The 20032-nt window shown below is 41.2% G+C and overlaps 1 protein-coding gene across 6 annotated transcripts in view; it reads right to left on the bottom strand.

Moving 5' to 3' along the window:
* RAPGEF4 (Rap guanine nucleotide exchange factor 4) overlaps positions 1-20032 on the bottom strand; it is a 311598-nt gene that overhangs the window by 202983 nt on the left and 88583 nt on the right. The window contains exon 1 of one of the 6 annotated variants that reach the window (XM_057551328.1): positions 538-628. The exons of the other annotated variants lie outside the window; for them this stretch is intronic. Coding sequence (XP_057407311.1) covers positions 538-555 — 18 coding nt within the window. The 5' untranslated portion in view covers positions 556-628. Of the gene's footprint in view, positions 1-537; positions 629-20032 lie in introns of those variants that run through there. 6 annotated transcript variants of the gene reach the window in all.

Below are 20032 nucleotides of genomic sequence, written 5' to 3'. Positions count from 1 at the left end.
AAATGGTAAAGATGCTAAGCAAAATTAGAATCAACCCAAACCTAAGGTAATTTCTCTCCAACTAGCATCTCAAACTTTCTCTATCATTAAGAAAGGTAACCCAGCAGACTGTAGCCCACTAAGGATTAAGAGTCCTTCATAGGGGTTAGGGGGACACGGTGACCCATAGTAGAACCTCCACAGCTATGATAGCCACCAACCCAAAATACATGTGTATGATGGATCAAACCAATGGGCCCTAATCAATAGCCATGGAAATAAAGGTGCCCATAGAGGGAGAAACATCTCCACAGTTGTTCTGAGATGAGCAAGGCTAAAACATGGTCCTATTAAAGTAGATCATACTTGTGTATTTAGTCCTACAGAATAACATAATCTTAATAATTACCATCAATTTTGAAAGCGTCAAGTCTTCTCTGAGACTAGGCGTATCCACGTCGCTTCCCTTTGTAATGTTTTGTCCCAGTAATGTTACTGGGACTCTCACTGGACCCCACCCACCAGCCCTGGCAAGCAGTAAAGCCCTCACAGAACCACCTGTTTTCTTCTCCACATGAAGCAGCTCTCCTGTTTTAGCCTCCTGGCTCTTCCCTCTTCCACCTTCAGCCCAGCGTCCCACGGGAATACACACAACGCGTCCTGTCCCCTCCGCTCCCGGCTTTCTGGTCAGGCCGGATGACCCAGGGCAGGAGTCAAGGAGGAAGCTAAGAGCAGGGGCCGGGCCGTGGCAGAACACAGCAGGGAGGGGCCTGGAGAGGCCACTCTAAGTCACCACCTCTGGCATCTAGACCCAGTCGCCCTGCCATGCAAGACCTTTTTCATGCAGTTTCCCTAAGTAGTCTGCCCTCAGGACGACCCTAGGGACACTACTGAAATACTAATGGCAGTGGCAAGGAGTCGGTGTCAAGCCTGTGTTCCAAGGAGCAGAGAGAACTCCGGACTACTGTATTTTCTCCTCTGTACTTGTGCCTTCACTCTAGAGAGGTAATCGTGCAACTGCTGACTCTGCAACTGGGGAGGCAAGAACTCAGGAGACCTGAAGAGGCCAGTGTGTCCTTCTCCTTCTATCTGCTCCCGCCCCTGGCCAGAATGGGATTCATTCATCCAATAACCACCGGGCACTGTTGACATGTCAGGCCCTACACTGTGCTCAGGGCACATAGCAAGACACCATTCTGTTCCCAAACTGCCCACATTCCACAGTCAGGCGAGACACGCGAGCAAGCAAGTACAAAATAACGTGCTGGAAACGGATGGAATGGGGACATCGGAGGAGTGAGAAGGTCGGGGGAGGGAACAGAGGAAGCTGCCCGTGCCCGAACATCAGTCCCATTGGAATGTGTCTGCTCCTCTGACCCGCCAGAAGGGGAGCTGCGCATGACACGAAAAGAGCTTTGTCTCTCGCATTAGAGCAAAAATTCCACGAGTGCTGGGGCTTGGTGTGTCATGAGGGCTCAAGAAATATTTGCTGAGTGAATGAATGATCTAAGAATTCGGATCTGCCCCTGGGACTTTTTGGACAGAATCTTGGATCTGTCCAAGGAGGATCTCAGAGGTCATCTAATAGTCCAACCTTCTAGAATTTATAGACAAGAGACTTCTTTTAAAATGTTTGCACAGCACAGCGGAGTTGCCCAGAGGAAGTGTGCTGGGCCCATAAAATGTTTGCAGGTGAGTGGATAAAGTGTGCACATCCAGTCAATGAACAATTATTCAGCAAAAAAAAAAAAAAAAAGAACTACTGACACATACAACATGATGGATGAATTTCAAAAACATGACTCTCAGGGAAAGAAGCCAGACATAGAGACCACATAGCATACGATACCACTGATTTGAAGCGTCCAGAAAAGGCAAATTTATAGAGACAGAAAGTAGACCAGTGGCTGCCTGGGGCTGAGGTGGGGTAGAACAGGATTAACTGTTAACTAGGCATGAGGGTTCTTACTGGGAGGGTGAAACTGGTCTAAAACTGGACTATGGTGACAGCTGCGCCACCTTGTAAAGAGACTAATTGTGCACGTGAGATGGGTGAATTTTATGACATACAAAATATACCTCAAAGTGGTTTAAAAAGTTTTGCAAGAGGAGTAATAAGTTATACGTTTACCCTCATGCTGCTATGAGGGGCTGCTATGTTGCAGACAAAAACAAAGAAGCCCAGATTTGAAAGCACCCCCCATCTCCTAACCCCACCCTCGGAGCCCACCATTCCCCTTTCTAAAAAGTCTGCTTGTAGACAGAAAGCAGATTAGTGGTTGCCGGGGCTGCTTCACGGGGATGTGGTCTCCTTACGGGGTGTTGAAAAAGTGCTGGAACTAGACAGTGGTGAGGGCTGAAAAACATTATAAATGTACTTACTGCCACTGAATGGTACCCTTCAAATGGTTAAAGTGGTAGATTTCATGGTATGTGTATTTTACCACAATTTTTTAAGTCTACTTTTTTTTTTTTCTTTTTAAAAAGGCCACGTTTGAGGAACATTTTCACATTTCCCTTTCCTCTGCCAAATCCATTCCCCGGTAGCCACGGAAGGGTCAGCTCCTGTCCCCAGACACCTCATATCAGGATGTCTTAGTCCAGGTGACAGTGTAACTCTAAGCTGCATATGCTCTCATCACCTTTCCCCGGGTTGGCAAACGTCAGACATTAATTAAAAGAAATCTGGGCTTGGTTTGCAGGTTAATCCTGGCTGGCTTCGTTCAAAACAACACACGAAGGGACGTTCCCAAAGCTGTCAGGCCATCTCTTGAAGGGTTGCTACTTGGCTCCCCGGCTCCCTGGCAGCACAGAAGGGCAGCGACGCCTCCTGGCACGTATTTAGCCGCAGCGTATGATGAAACACTTGCTGCTCGGTCAGAAATTCTGCAGGTTCACAAAGCTCTAGAACTCCCTGCTTCCACAGGGTCCAAAAGCAGCGCCAGCCTGGCCTGGAATCACTCCCATATGGTTCCTACTGCAAATGTCCTAGGTCACTGGGACCAGTGATGATTCCTGGATTACTTCTTTCACCAATATCATTGGCTTCAGTATTCCTATCAGACAATCTGTAAGGTGAGTTAAAATATTCTTTCTTTTTTCCCCAATAAGACAACAGTTGCTAAAGCATTTAGTCAGTTGCCCAAGGATTTAGAGCTAGAACCAGGGTCTCAACATGCTCAGGGTTCATATATTTGATTGGTGTACATAGGAAGTAAGAATTATCAGCTGTAAAGGACTTTCTACCTCAAAGACGACATCAGACTGATACTCTCACTTTGGTATTGCTTAAAATATGCCTGGTATAGAATGACGTAGGAAAAAAAAAAACGCTTCGGGTTTCCAACTGTGAAATGGTACTTGGAGAGCAAGTGCTAAATGCCAAATGTCTAAAAGACCTCCTCCGAGGAAATACTTCCTCACTACCAGCCAAAAATCACAGGGACACACTGTGGCTGAATTTTTAAATTGTGTTTTTTAGACACTGGATAATTTTCTGACCATTAAAGACAATCACAGCCAAACCTAACAATAAAAGTAATTGAATCTCATGCTCGAGAAGCACACAGCTGATTCACTGTGAGGTGCAGGAGAGGAAGGGGGCAGGAAGTCCAGGAGCAATTTTCCCTCCGCGTAAAGCAGAGCCTGCCTTCACAGTGGAGAAGCCCGGGATGGAAGCGTGCTTTTACTTCCTGACTGCCCTGTTCTGTAGGGCCCACGCTCCCAGGTGGCACCTAGAAAACCATCAACAGGTGTTAGAGATTTAACCCGGCCTCTGCCCCAGGTCTCACAGGCCCAGCTTAGGACATTGAGATGAGGTTTCCAAGAGACGACAGGGTGAGGCCACATCCATTCTGCCCTTGGGGGACTGTGCCTGCTCTGAGTCTCCCAGGGCACTGGGTGCACACAGGGCACCCAGACTCTCCCGGTGGTGCACAGTGACCAACCGTAAAATACAGCCTAACTTGGGGAATGTGCAAGAAAGTTTTTGCCTTGCATTTACACCAGTTGCATTCAACCTTAAAGATACCACACTGACCCGACTTAGAAGGATTTACAAGCTAATGGCAAAACTACTAGCAGCTGTTGGAGATAAGCCAGCCAACCACTTGGTGTCAGAGCAAGGTCTATTTCTGCAAACATTTCATGCGTACAGCTTTTGAGATTGAGTTGGTGGTCACAGAGAAGGTCTGCATGGATTGGCCTTTACAGAAAAGAGACCCTCATGTGGGAGCCTTGGGTAACGTAATTTTCTGAGCATCTGTATTCTCATCTATAAAATGGGGATTCAGGGCCACAATCTCAAACACATGAAATGCTTGCAATGGAATATATTCACACTAAGTGGGATAATTAGAGACGATAAATAGCCTCCTGTCCTTAAGAGTAGAGTCTACATTTTTTCTTAGCTCAAAAGAGTGACATCATCCCTGTCTTATTCTTTTTCCCTTACTCCTCTTATCCAATTATTTTTTTACATCCTATATTCCCTGACAATGCCTCTCAAACCTGTCACCTTTTCCGAGTCTATATTCACCCCAGCAAGGCCTTATCACGGCATGTGAGACCACTGTCATAAATTCCTAGTGCATGTGCAGCCTCCCCAAACTATCCTGCGCTCTTCAGTCAGGTCATTCTCATTCATAATCACTGTGCTGACATCAAAACTCTAAAGACAAGGCAGTGTCCACGGGACCAGGTCCAGACTCCTCGGCTTAGATTCCTGCCCATTTTCCCACATCCCCATCCACAGATTCTCTACTCCACCCAAACTGATTCCTCAAATGCCTTTAACTTCACCACCTCTGCAACCTCACCCCTATAATTCCATGGCCTGGGTGCAGAGTGTGTTCTACAAAACGGTCACAACAGTATCTCCCATCCCATTTGCTCTTCCCACACTGTGACTTTAATGTGTCAAAGGTTGGGTCTATATTCCCTCCCCTTGACTCTGGGTGCACTTGTTACTATGACCAAAGTGGCAATGGGTGACACACAAGGTAGGTCATAAAACAGAAGGCACTTCTGCCTGGCTCTCTTGGGACACTAGCTCTTGTTACCCAGCCTCCATGCTAAGAGGGAGACACACAGCCACGTGGAAAGGCCGTGTGTAGGTGCTCTGGTCACTAGCTCCAGCTCATCCCAGCTGACAGCCAGCATCAGCTGACAGACATGCAGCCTTCAGTTGATTCCAGCCCCCAGCCATCCTCTGAGCTGCCCCAGATGATCCTAAGCAGAGTGGAGACAAGCTGTTCTCTCCTATCCCCCTGCCCCATTCCCCACTATGCTCGGTCCAAATTGCAGATTCATGAGCAAAAGAGTATGATTGTTTTAAGTGACTACCTTGGGGTGGTTTCTTATGTAGCAATAGGTAACTGGAATAGACTAAAACGCCCTCCCCTTCTTTTTGGCTGTCTCAAATCCTACCTGGCTTTCAAAAGCTCAGTACAGATCTCACTTCCTTCATGACGTTAAGTGATTTCTGTCTCTCTCTTGTTTGAAGCCTGAATAGCACTCAGTAAAGACCTACCATAATGGACCATAATCTCCTTAAGAGAGAAGGCCATGCCTATGTTTTCTTGGGAACCATTTCCTATCATCTCTCAGAGTATCTTACATATAACAGATGGTCTATATATACACTAGATGGATAATTAATTTTCTAGCCTCCAGAGTAAAATGCACACAGTAGGTACTTAATACATGATACACACTATGACAAGGGTTTAATACAAAAAAAACAGGAAAAGAAAAACAATAAAAATAGTTTTTAAATGGAGGATCAGGTAGTTGTAGGAAATTCAAACCTTTCAAGTCTTTAAACTGCCTTTCTACTGAGTAAAGTAGATGCTTTACAAATTAACAGTTTTAAGTTCAGGAGCGTGTGTGTTTTCAGCCAAACACACATGTAGATTTGGATGTCTCTTTGGGAACTGTTCCTTTGTTAATAAATGCTAAATGGGCATTTTGAGAAGTGGTAGTAACGATCCATGTTCTATGTCCTGTAATTACTCAAGGATAATTAGAGCACGGGAGCGTTTAGAAATAGGCAGAATGTTTCCTGTCGAACAACCATCTGTATCAGGACCTCTTAAACTGGGGATCATGAACTCTCAATGGCTGTCACTGGATGGGCTTCATGAAGTTCATGCCCAAAATTATATACAAAATTTTGTGTATATTCGCATTCTTCTAAGGAGAGGGTCTACAACTTTCATCAGATTCTTAATAGTTGTGGAAACGTGGTTAATTCTATGTTTTACCTTATCACATTTGCTTTTAACTCCTATTCAAAGATTCTGCTAAAGGGGGGAGCCCTGAGCAAGCAATGGGGAAACACCAGGGCAGGTTTGCCTCTGCCACTGCCTCGCATGGTGGCCTTGGGGGAATCCTTATAAGCACTCTGAATTTGCTTCTGGATCTACCTCTCAACTGTAAAAACCGTTAGAAGCACTAGAGCTACCAAAACATCTCAAAACAGTTTCCCTGAGAAAGGCCTGAAGAGGAAGGAGAAGGCTGCTTCATTTGGTGTTTTTCCATTGGATTTTCTTTACTATAAAAGAACAGTAATATTAATTTTGGTTAAAATATACATCTGTATTTACAATTGTTTATTTAATAAATATTAAGAGCCTATGATGTGACAGTCACTGGTTATGAACTTTCCACTCAGTCCTTGAAGACTTGGCAATTACTGAGTAGACCACCCCAACACTGCACGGAAGTCTAGAAGATAAAGTGGACAATAAAAATATAAAAAACTAATAGCACAGAGGACCAAAAACTCAAGGGATTCATCATTAAGTGGGTAGAACAGGGATCACGCAAGAGATGCGGTAGAAACGGAGTACTACGAACCAGGTTGATTTGGCTGATCTGTCCTACCAAATGGGTGTCCACTTGTTCCTCTGCCTTCCAGAATTGCATGCTCAGTTAAGAGAATAGCTTTCCTCCTTAGAGGAAACTCTTTCTTTAAAGACATAGAAGTAGCTACTCTCCTTCTCAGAACCTCTGAACCAGCTCTCATAGGAATAGAGAGTCACAAACAAAAAGCAAGCAAACACAGACACTTAATGGAACAGAAGACATATAATGAGTAATCTGGACCCAAGGATAATCTGAATATAATCCTCCTCATGCTCAAGGGTTTCAATGTGGGAAATACGACTTTACAAAAGCTTTGAATTACAGATAAAACACAAGACAAAGTACTAAAAAAACAAAACAAAAAACCAACAGGTTGTCAACACTTAAGAGGATGAAAAATATGACATTGATTATTCCATCATTTCTTGGTCCCCTTAATGTTAGTATTTTTTAACTTTTACATTAATACTTATTACTAACTAACTATATATATATATATGACTTAACCTCTTGAATTAGACAGTCACCTTCTTGGGCCCAACGCCCATATGTTATATTTTTGGATGTCATTTGAATGATGATGTGCCCCTACTAAATATTCAATAAATATTCTATGAATGAGTAAATAAAGTTTCTTCCTAAAGCTTCAAATGTTGGTAAACTCAGTGACCTGGCTTTATAAGGAAGCTGAATCATTTCTTCTAACTTATCACAATTAACATCCGCAATATATTTCTTTCATTAAAAGTAAAAGTATAAATTGAGATACTCAGTTTGTTGCTGATAATTTGAGGTACGACATGGAGCTCTACACAAGGAAGGGGCTTTTTTCTGCTTGGTGTGTGAGGGGATCAGGTTAAGGGTTAGGAGATAATCTTATTTATGGCCCACATTTGAAAACTGTGGTTAATTTGTGCTTAAGAAAAAATAAGTGCAGTAAAGAACAACATATGGTACAAGAAAATTGGGTTTGGTTTTCCTCCTGACCTCCCCCATGAGTGCGTGTTTGGTGTACTGTGTATGTACCATACCCTTCTGGACTTTAGATAAATTCGCACATGTGTGAACAAAATGCCTAGGGTAGAGAAAGTATTTGGGGTGCACAATATCTTCAAATTGTATCAAAAATGTATATATAAAGTCTTCTGGAATCACCTCCAGAACAAGGGAGATCCTACAATAAAAAAACATATCTAGGGGCTTCCCTGGTGGCGCAGTGGTTGAGAATCTGCCTGCCAATGCAGGGGATACGGGTTCGAGCCCTGGTCTGGGAAGATCCCACATGCCGCGGAGCAACTAGGCCCGTGAGCCACAACTACCGAGCCTGCACGTCTGGAGCCTGTGCTCCGCAACAAGAGAGGCCGCGATAGTGAAAGGCCTGCGCACCACGATGAAGAGTGGCCCCCGCTTGCCACAACTAGAGAAAGCCCTCGCACGAAACGAAGACCCAACACAGCCAAAATAAATAAATAAATAAATAAAAAATCCTTCCCTCTACTTTAAAAAAAAACAAAAACAAAAACAAAAAACATATCTATGGGGTAAAAAGAACTAACATGGTACTCATCACCAGTATGCTTAGAAAGATCTTAAGTTTATTTAAGATTTTCACTTTATACCACGCATGAGATTCCTTAGACAAAACTGCCTCTGGATTCTTTCTTTCTTTTGGTCATAAATCAAATATCCAAAAGCTTATGTATAATAGTATATTACTTCATTTTCTCTAAGTCAATCACTTTAGAATGAAAACAAAATGCAGGGCAAAAGAAGTTGGGAAATGGTAGATTATCTTTCACCCTAATTTCCCAGTGCATTGAGAGGTTGGATTATTTGATCATCTTGGTACCATGGACCATTACCAGGACTTTGATCTCCCTACAAAGAGGGTGGAGAGTGAAATGGGGAAGAAATTTTTGAGGAGGATGGTCTTTCACATCATGATTTGTACAGAGAAATAAACACATCTCATCTCTCAGGAAACCAGAAGGAAGACCCTCCAATGATATGTATGTAGGAAATAATATGTAATAGCATGAAAGGCTATTAAAAACAGCCATCTTGTGTACAAAGTGTTCTTTTCTTAAGTATCTCTTGATTTTTCACCTCAGGGTCTTAGAAGAAGCCTGACCAGCACAGTAGGCACTTCATGTTTGTTGAATTTAACTTGCTGCTAGAGATCCCAATTTCTTCATAAATGTCAGTGAGAATGAAACACTACACCACATTTGGGCCGTTGCTCTCCAAGTAAATATAAGTATTTTTCTCACATATATTGCATTCAAGGGGATGGAAACTGGGGGGTTTTTTTGGTTGGTTTATTTGGTTATCAGTTTGTCTATTTGGTTGGTTGGCTGGTTTGTTGCTGATATTGCTTTATCACAGGACAGCAGGAGAGAAACAATGTGGTACAAAATCATGAGGTTTAAAGTCAGATAAGACTAGTTTAAATGCTAACTCCTTCACTTTACTAGCCATCCAACCTTGGGCAAGTTCCTTAATCTCTCCAAGTCTCAGACTTCTTACTTATAAAAATGGGTTAATAATCCCTACTGGCCAGGGTTATTAGGAGGATTAAATGAGACAATATATATATGGTGCCTACTTAGCATAATGACAAACCCACAGTAAGCATTAGGCATGTAGCTAATCTTATGTTTATTATTATCACCTCATTAAGTCATAATTAGGATTAAACAAAATAATATATAGAAGAACCTACCATGGTTCTTGACATATAATTAATGCTAATGCTCATGTTCTAGAAGGACACAGTTTAACACACAATATGAGCCATCTTCCTTACATACCCCATGGAGTTTTCTCGCATGACAGTTCTCTTGGCCACATGTTTCTTTGTGCCATTGAGCACATATAGGTCTATCTCGGGCATATATCAAACACTTGATGAATCTCTCACTCGGATTTAACTCTAAAAATGCTTCCCAGTTGCCAGAAATCACAAGATATAGAAAAAAACATGAGAATGTTCAGATCAGCAATGAGAATGCTGGTAAACATTACTACTTTGATGTGACTCTTTTGGATCTTGAAAGCACTAGCATCAAAGATGCTCCCATGTAGCCAGGAGCTATTTCCAGCCCTTCTTGCATTTCCTGGCTCTACCTGGATGAGATATGTGCACATGAAAGCAATTTGTCATTCATGCCACTCAAATAATTATGGCCTAAGTGATCTCCTGTGTCACATCCTCAAGTCTTTTCACGTGACTCATCATTCAGCTGGAAAGCAGGAAGCGCTCCATTTGGGGAAGGAAGTCAAAAGGATGCCATGCCTCAGGACAACACCCGTCCTACCCAAGCAGTGTTATTATTCTCAACTACCAGGCAACACCCAAACAGAGCATGTTTAATCACACCATCAGAAAGGAAGATCGGGGCTGTGAGTTTACACTAGTGTCTCACATCTGAGACATCATGTGGCAAAGAGCTACAACCAAGGGCCGGTTCCACCGACCCCATACCCAGGTGACTTCTGGTGGTTTCAAAGCACCAAAGCTCCAATCTCAAAGCACAGAGACCTAATCCCTCTTCAGCTTATTCTGGCAAATCTCTTGGAAGTGATAGTCATTGGTGTAGAACTCAGTGTAGGTAGGCAGAAGTGGGTGTGTTTTGCACATATTTATGCAGACATACATGTCCACACATGAGAAGTTTTTGGGCACCCAAAGAAAGCTACTGTGAAAAGTTTTGTTGCCAAGATTGTTTGCTATTTATCAATTTGCATTTTTCAAATAAGCCGAGTCTACCCCCAGATGTGACCCCTTTCATTGCAGGGAGAGTATATTTCCATTACTATGGGTCAGGACTTACCCCACCTTCCACTTCTATTCAGAAGGTCCGGAATGGCCAGAAAGATCACCCTCATTCAAGGTCAGAGTTTGGAAGAAAAATGCTCAATCTCATCCTCTTTCCAACTGTAGAGCCACATTCTAATCTGAAAATGAAAACTTTAGAGCAATGAAAACCTGGCTAGCCTTAGCTCTTTCATGACTCCAATCTTCCACTGCCACTGAGAATTTGACTTTTGAACAGGAAATGGATAATGGTTAAGAGATATTATTATTAAAGAATTGTGTGGGTTTTTAAAGCAATTTATCATTGCCTATTTATGTATCAATAAGGGTAAGAGATAAATTTATCATAAACATTGAGACTGTATTCTAATGAGTTACACTCATAAAGCATATTTAATATCAAGTTATATATCTAAAGTTGTTATCATTTAATGAAATTCTTTCACTCAATGTTTACCTATGGGCTAGACACTCAGACACTCTTAACAATACAAGCTATGTTTTATCTCATTATATAGGTGAGAAAACTGGGGTGCAAACCTCTGGCTCAACATCACACAGCCAGGAAGCGGTAAAATCTCATTTGACTCTAGTCTGTCTGACACCCAGGCCATGGTGCTTTCCACCCGAGAAACTGCCCCCCTCTATTCATTTATGAACTTGCATATTAGGATGGGACATGTTTGCAGCTTGAGGAACAATGTAGCAATGATATTCTATAAATCACTTCGGCAATACATCACTAATCCAGGTCTCTTGTACAGATCTCCTAATCAATCTGAACGCAATGAAGGGCTGCACATAAGTCACCTAAGCCACCCAAACAAATGTGACATTTATTTCATACATCACAGCTGGTAGACGGCACAGCTATGAGTGTGCACACAACTCACTTCTTTGGGTTGATTACTCTTGCTTAAGACGCCATGCTAAAAAGGGTGGCCCTATTGTTCCCCAACCTTTGCCAAAGAAAAAGCACCAGGGGAAGGCGAGAGGGGGTTTCCAGTAACAAGAATATTGACTTCAGTAAACACTCAGAGCTAGCAATTTGGAGCAAGGGGGAAAACAGAAAAACAATAGAATTCCATAACACATCGGTGCCACTCAGTGTGGTGGTAAAAACTCCTACTCAGCTCAGAAGCCTCTGAGGGCATCAGCTAACAGAAGGAGAGAATAAAGTCACAAACTCATAAGGATGACATAGTCATTACGTTTGGTAAAATATTAAATTTTGTTTTCCTCTAAGAAAAAATGGAAGTAGAACATAAATTTATAAGAATTACTTTCAAAGATATGTATGTTTAAAGGAAGGATATTTCCCTTTACTGAAAACCAATCTTTTGAAGAGTTTCTCATTTCCCATAGAGGTTAAAAGCTGTTTGGATTTTTTGTTTGTTTTACAAATAAACATGTGTTCACAGGGGGATTACTGTACATTTAAAAAGGTTTCCAAGCTTTTCTGGAAGAGGATCTCAGTAACTTCTGTTGGCCTGTTTACCAGCACCTTTCACCACCACGTTAGCATTAGTCTCCAAATCAAGTGTTTAATTGAGTAGTTCTCTTCCTCCACCTTCATAATGTACACCTGTCTTTTCTTTTTTTTTGGCCGCACCACGTGGCATGTGGGCTCTTAGTTCCCCAAACAGGGATCAAACCTGTGCCCCCGGCAGTGGAAGTGTGGAGTCTTAACCACTGGACTGCCAGGGAAGTCCCTATACACACTGTCTTAAACACTCCTTCCTCTGAGGGTTTTGAAGTTGCCTCTGCTGTCTTCCACACATGGTTTGATCCTGTTTTTCTAGAACCACTGATGGGCAATGCACTGAGCACCTGGAAATGATCAGGTCCAGGCACGAAAGTAGAATTACTTCAACTCTTTACCCAGGATTTTTAGCTTCAACCCTACAAGACAATCCCACAAAAAGTATCTGATCTGTAAAGAGAACGAGGGACCTTGTACAGATGCCTATCATTGATCTGGCCAAGAAAAACAGCATGTGATATAATTTTAAAATGCATTCTTCCCTTCAGTTTTCCCCAAATAGATAAGGATGAATTACTGCTGGGAACTGTGGTTTGCAGCCAACAGATCCAGCAACCAACTAACTTGGGATTAGCTTCCTGAAGGAGCATCTCACTGGTAGCAAAAGGATAAAAACACTAACTGGATGAATTAATTTCCAGAAGTGGTAGACAACAAAATGCCCTTTAAAAAGTTTTGCTTTATAGTAATATGTCTTTAGGGATGTGTAACTGGGGCATAGTTCAAGGGAAAGAGATTAGAGGAAAAAAATTAATGAATGAAATGCCTTGAGGAAGAAAAACATAAAGCAAGTCAGGAAATGTTTTTCCAGTCGTAAATGCCCGGTCACAAAACATATCTCAAACAAAAACTTGGAAAAGCTATTTTAACACATCTAGCAAAAAAGGAGACATTAATTTGCAAAGAGCTCTTACAATCTTAACTGTAAATAAAACCCAACAGACTACTAGACAAAGGATATGAGCCAGCCACTCAGAGATTTAAAAAAAAAAAAAAAATACAACTGCCAAGGAATATTTTAAAAGATGCTTTGTCTCACTCATGATTAAGGAAACAAAATAATAATAAGACCCCTTCTTTTCCCTAGCAAATTTTTTAAACTTTGAAATTAGTGTTGAAGAAATGGTACACAGTATACTCATACACTGAGGAGAGTATAAACTAGTGCAGACTTTCTGAAGTGTAATGAGAAAATATTCACCAGATTTTAAATTTCACATAATGTCCATGTAATTCCATAGGTAAGAATTTACTCCACAAAAGTACATCCAGATATACATACAAGAATGTTCGTATACACAGACATTGCTGCACTGTTTATGAGAACAAAAACCAAAATAACTGTCTGTCAACAGGGTAATAGGTTAAATATCTATAGTAATCCAGCCAACGGAAAACTCTGTAGCTGTAGCATAATGTGGTTCATCTGAATGGACTGAGGCACAAGGGTCTCTCAGTGGAAAAAAGCAAGATACAATATGAATGATGTATCCCATTTATGGACGTATACAAGTTTAAATGTTTTTAACGTATATGCCCTTATATCTTTATTGCTCATCACAAATCACGGCCAAACTTAAAATGGCTTAAAACAATGACTATCATTTCTCATAATTCTGTCGGGCTCCCTGGGCGGTTCTTCTGTTGGCATCACCTGAGCTTACTCAAGTGGCTGCGGTCAGCGAGGTGGGGCTATGGACTCACTTCTCATTTCGGCCTCAGCTGGTGAGGCTGAGACGACTGGGATGGACCACATCGTTCTTCATCTTGGGCATCTCTGCACAGTGGAGGAAGCACTCCCAGGGCACAAGCATGAAACTACAGAGCCTCTCCAGGCCGACACGGAAGTCACACCCCTCCCATAGCTCTCGCTCTCGGTCAGAGCCTGTCCCAAGGCCAGTCTGGCTTCGAGAGGAGGAAAGCAGCCTCCACCTCTTGATTGCAAAAGCTGCAAAGAACTCGCGGTCATATTTAATCTACCACTTTACGTGCACGTATCTACCTATCTATACCTATATCTACCTATCTATAGCTATGTCCATCGTTAAGTAGCAGCTGAAATGTTAGTGAAGAAACAAGATAATTTCCTCTGGTAAGAGGAGCTGGGAGTGTGAGTGGGGACGGAAAAGGAAGAGGCTTACTTTCTCTGTTTCATGCATTTCTACGCTCAGGGCTGGCTCCATGGGCATGAGACCTATGAGGAGGCACAGGGCCCAGGCTCAGGCTCTGGAAAGCTTAATGCTCTGCTGTCACCATCTTGAAGTTCTTAATAATTTTATCTTTGAACGTGTGTTTTGTAAGTGAAGTCCAGTGGGACAGTGGTGCATGTGCACGAGCAAAGGAGATAGTGCAATATGCACGTCTACTGTTCCCTGAGGCCCTGTTTTACATCCAGCATTCCCCATGCCTCCTGAGGACAGAATCAGGGTGGACGCATGACGCCCGGGAGTTCCACATGACTCAAAGCAAGTACAAGGTAAGCAAGTTACATCTTCCAATGAGTAAATCCTGACGCTGACAGCCCAAGTTCCCATTTTCTGTTCTAACCAGAGCTTGCTGTAAACACGGTTAAGAATGCAGTGGCACTGACAAAGGAACGCTATCATATCCTTTCTTATTCACGTTACTTCCCTGTATTAGCCAATCACGCTGAAAATAAGTGCGAAGAGAAAGAAAAGCTAGGGCAACCCACAGTCCTCTTCCTTTCAGTCTTTCCTTACTCATCTGTAAGCTGAAGAGGGAGAGTGTGGGTAGGTGTGTGCACCAAGAACTAAAGAAATAAAAACAGCTGAATCAGCTTTGTGCACGGTTTCTACTCTTCTGATAAAAAATGAAACACATATGCATGCACAAGCTAGGAAATACAAATTACGTAATTTCAGTGATTCCACATACAAGTTAAATATTCTTACGTTTGCATCTAAAACTGACACTGCACCACAGAAAGATAAAGAGTAAACCTGTGCTAATAATTTTTAATTTTTCTTTACTTAGAACAACATTAAATAGCAAATAAGAAACATGATGAGTTCAGACAGAGAAAGAAGAAGAAAGGAAAAAGCTTTTATATTTTAGCACCATTAATGACATTTTTTTTCCTCTGGGGAAAGGAACCTTACATTTTTATTTTGCACTGGGCCCTAAAAATTACGTAGTCGGCCTTGACTGTACTGTTTGCATTTGCATACGTGTGTCCTACTTTTACATATTTAAAAAATAGGTGTTGTTTTTTTTTTAACAATACCCCTCACTTGTTTCACATTTTAGTTTTATGAGCTTTGTGCTACCCCTTACTTCAAATCATCATAGATCTATTTTTAAAAATGATAAGATCCAGGGAACTAGCAGCTGAAAAAAAACAGGTACCCAAATGAATAAACACTTCTAATAAAAACAAAGGCCATATTTCATATTATTCCTACTCTCCTTTTCTTTTGTGGGCAAAACACTCCCTGATTTATAGCACTGGGACCATCGTCAGCACAATGAAATTAAGCAAGAATAATATGTCAGATTAAAGAACCCAAACCCAATTTTATGAACTCAATTCATGACAGCTGCACTGTCAACATAAATATTTATTCTCTCAAGGGCCATGGATGCAAGGTCATCTACACCACAAGGGATGCCTGCCTCCATTGGTACATATACATCAACTCAGGAAATGCAGAGGATAGAGGTTATTTACAGAAATAACTGCTTATAAAATTAATGCCAAAAGAATTTCCCATGTTTTATTTACTAGCATGATATCAATGTGGTATCCCGTAGTCATAATAACTAAACATCTCTATTCAAATTGAAAGAAGTATTTTTATACTTCTTATACTTTTAACATTACTAAGCATGTATATTAGTTTGAATTTTCAACAAACTTATCATTTCTTAATACCTAAAAATTAAAATTATACCACAAAGACATGCTTGGTTAAAATTTTCTATTTCAACCATAGTTGCATTTTGCAATAATGTTCTCAAATTTAAAAGATCAGACAATGCCATAGGAGGTTCAAGTCGTTAGAATGTAGTGGAATAGTAAAGCAAAAGGAGAAAGTAAACTGAAACCCTGGGAGGTACTTTAGGGTCAATTTCTGTAAAGACTGCAATTCAAAATATCTTGATACATTTAGAAATTTAAAAACTTGTTTTTCTTTCTTTCTTAAGGGCTTGAGAAGAAGAGTCAAATATCAGCTTTGGAAGTCTTGCCCAATAACCAATCAAAGAGAATACTCTGCATAAAATATTCTACAGAAGATGCCCCAAAACAGGGGGCTGCTACTGGAGAAGAGAGCTGTGGTTGGGGGCAGGGGTGGAAGAAAAATATACCTTTTATTATATATACCCTGCCCTAATTTTAGAATTTTTTTTTTTTTTTACCAAATGCATGCATCACCTAGTCTCAATAAATTAAATTTCTCTAAAATAACAAAATAAGACAGTTTTTGCTTTGCATAATGGGCCATGCTATAGCTAATTTTTAAAAGTACCACTGTCTGACCCTCAGAACGGGAGAAAATATTGGCAAACGAAGCAACAGACAAAGGATTAATCTCCAAAATACACAAACAGCTCATGCAGCTCAATATCAAAAAACAAAAAACCCAATCAAAAAATGGGCAGAAAATCTAAATAGACATATCTCCAAAGAAGACTACAGATGGCCAAAAAGCACATGAAAAGCTGCTCAACATCACTAATTATTAGAGAAATGCAAATCAAAACTACAATGAGGTATCTCCTCACACCAGTCAGAATGGCCATCATCAAAAAGCCTACAAACAATAAATGCTGGAGAGGGTGTGGAGAAAAGGGAACCCTCTTGCACTGTTGATGGGAATGTAAATTGGTATGGCCACTATGGAGAACAGTATGGAGGTTCCTTAAAAAACTAAAAATAGAACTACCATATAAGCCAGCAATCCCACTCCTAGGCATATACCCAGAAAAAAACATAATTCCAAAAGATACGTGCACCCCAATGTTCACTGCAGCACTATTTACAATAGCCAGGACATAGAAGCAACCTAAATGTCCAAAAACAGAGGAATGGATAAAGATGTGGTACATATATACAATGGAATATTAATCAGCCATAAAAAAGAACAAAATAATGCCATTTGCAGCAACATTGATGGACCTAGAGATTGTCATACTAAGTGAAGTAAGTCAGACATAGAAAGACAAATATCATGTGATATCACTTATATGTGGAATCTAAAAAAAAGGGTACAAATGAACTTATTTACAAAACAGAAGTAGAGTCATAGATGTAGAAAACAAACTTATGGTTACCAGGGGATAACGGGGTGGGGAAGGGATAAATTGGGATCGACATATACACACTACAATATATAAAATAGATAACTAATATGGACCTACTGTATAGCACAGGGAACTCTACTCAATACTCTGTGATGGCCTATATGTGAAAAGGATCTAAAAAAAGAGTGGATATATGTATATGTATAACTGATTCACTTTGCTGTGCACCTGAAACTAACACAACATTGTAAATCAACTATACCTTAATTAAAAAAAAAAAAAAAGAATGAGGAAAAGAAAAATAAATAAATGAAAGTACCATTGTCTGAAGTTGTTCAGTTAGTTTTATGGTCATTATTAAATGTGGATGGTTTGGGGAGGAGGTTTGGAACTAAGAACACAAACCACACTTCCATGAAAAATTATTAAAGTTCAATCATTTTGGAACTGAATACAAAATATTCAAATGTGCTCTATTTAGAGGGGTGATGGATCCATAAATGAGAAATACCTATTTTAAAACAGGCTTTGGTAGAAAATCACAAAGTAAAGCATTTCTGTTTTGAGCCTAAAACTTGGCATTTTTTCCTAATTATTTCTCTTTCACTACAAAAAGTTTCTGGATACCAATGGCAAAGCCTTAGAACCACAATGAAAATTATTTTTCTATCTCCATTCCCACCATCACAAATTCTGTAAAGATGCACGAGATTAAGTGTACATGTTCGTATTCTCCCACATAAAGGAGGAACATGCTATATAATCTGGTCTGGATCCTTCTGATGCTATGGAAAATGGTCCTTAATCTCCCTGGAAAAACACACCTCTTTTGGATTAGGATGAAAGTATGGACTTTCTTTTCAGAAAAATACACACACAAAAATATCAGAGGTTTGCAGGTTTCTCAGTAGCTACTCCATGAACTCCCAGGGATCACAAATCCCGGAGTAGAAGCACTTGCTCTGGACAATTCCTCTTTCCTGACACTCTACACACAGACATATGTGTCAATGGACTAAATAAGTTCTTCTATTATTTCAGGGCAAAACACTAACATTTGGGTCTAACTCTAATTTTTTCCTAAGCAAACGGAAAGCTCTTTTTATGCCCAAATTCCCCATAACTGAATTCAGGATACCTAAACTATATTCTTAAGACTAAATGCAAATGTAAAATACAAATGAGCACGAAGTTTTTCAATCAGATCTGGCCTTTAGACAGATGTCATGGATCCCTCAAACATGATGCTCTAGGGGGCTTGCCTGCCTCTTACCTGAGACTGGAGAGGATTCCCCCAAGTCCCAGGGGAACACAGATGAAAGACTCAGTGGAACATTCTATGCCTTTGATAAAAGAAATTTTCACATATTGAGATACAGGGAAGTCATTCTGGCTTATACACGAGTTAACTTGAATTTTATGCTAACTAAAACAGCCTGTTTGTGGCCTATCACACATACACTGTACATCTGCTTTAATTATTAAAGAAAAAGGTGCACTGACCAGAAGAAAAGAATGTCCATATTAAAAATAAAGATTAAATGCCTCCCTTCCTGGGATGCCAATGCTGATTCCCCTTCAGTGATAAGACTCCCTTCCCAGGATGCCAAGGCCACACTGACTCGCTGTATATGTGCTAGTCTGGTTTGTTTGTTTTTGAAACCTTGAAGAAATGTATCCCTGACTCGTTCAAGGTTCTTTGTTCTGACAAGATAGGAAACTGTGCCGAAAACCCTGCTTCTCCGGAGTGGCTTCTCAGAGTAACCTGGGAAGCTGGCTTCTGGGCTAGTTCTCAGTTTGACTCAAATAAAACTCTTTTTCTATTCTTATTATTGATTATCTTCATCAACACCTTCTGTGACCCAAGGACCCAGGCTTGATGGTCACTAGGAACTCTTGCTGCATCGGGGTCAGCAGAGCCCCCAGTGAAAGCCCCAACTGATGAAGCCCCGCAGGCCTCCAAACACAGCAGAAGCCAAGTGGACCCCTCGGCATGCCTGTAACAGTCCTTAGCTTCCTCTGCGCCTTGAAGCAACATTTGGCCTCTTGCTCAGGGCTCTCTCAGCCCCAGCAGCTCTCGGCTTCCAGGTTTCTTGGTCTGTTTGAAGAATGGCAGCGTTCTGGGCCTTCCTTTTCCCTTAACTTGAGCAATCCCAGATGTTGGCCTTTCTGATCTGATCTCAACCTGTCTTTCTCAGAGTCCTTTTCTTTTTGATCATCTGGATCCTCAACTCCTCAGGAGGAAACTCGGCCTCCTCCCAGCCTTCCATTCACAGGCAGATCTGATTTAGAAAATGAACTGCCAATAGGTAACACCTATGTGAACGGGCTGCCGTCATTGTTTCCTGATGTTATTCACCTGATCTGGAGAAGGTGGTCTGGGAGACGTTAGAAATGAGACAACGTCTGGGCTGGATCATGGTACAGGTGGAGAAGAGAGATGATTGGAAGCAGAGGGAACACACAGCAAAGAGACTGGGAAGCAGGGTGGGAGTAATAGTTAGCAGACTGAAGCTGGGGTCTGCTAGGGGCTGTTTCACTGAGGATGTGACCTTCAGTCTCTT

This window comes from Balaenoptera acutorostrata, chromosome 8 (genome assembly GCF_949987535.1).
Source record: "Balaenoptera acutorostrata chromosome 8, mBalAcu1.1, whole genome shotgun sequence".
In the NCBI taxonomy this organism is placed as follows: Eukaryota; Metazoa; Chordata; class Mammalia; order Artiodactyla; family Balaenopteridae; genus Balaenoptera; species Balaenoptera acutorostrata.
The sequence above is the reverse complement of the archived record's forward strand: the minus strand, read 5'-3'. Positions and strand labels throughout refer to the sequence as shown.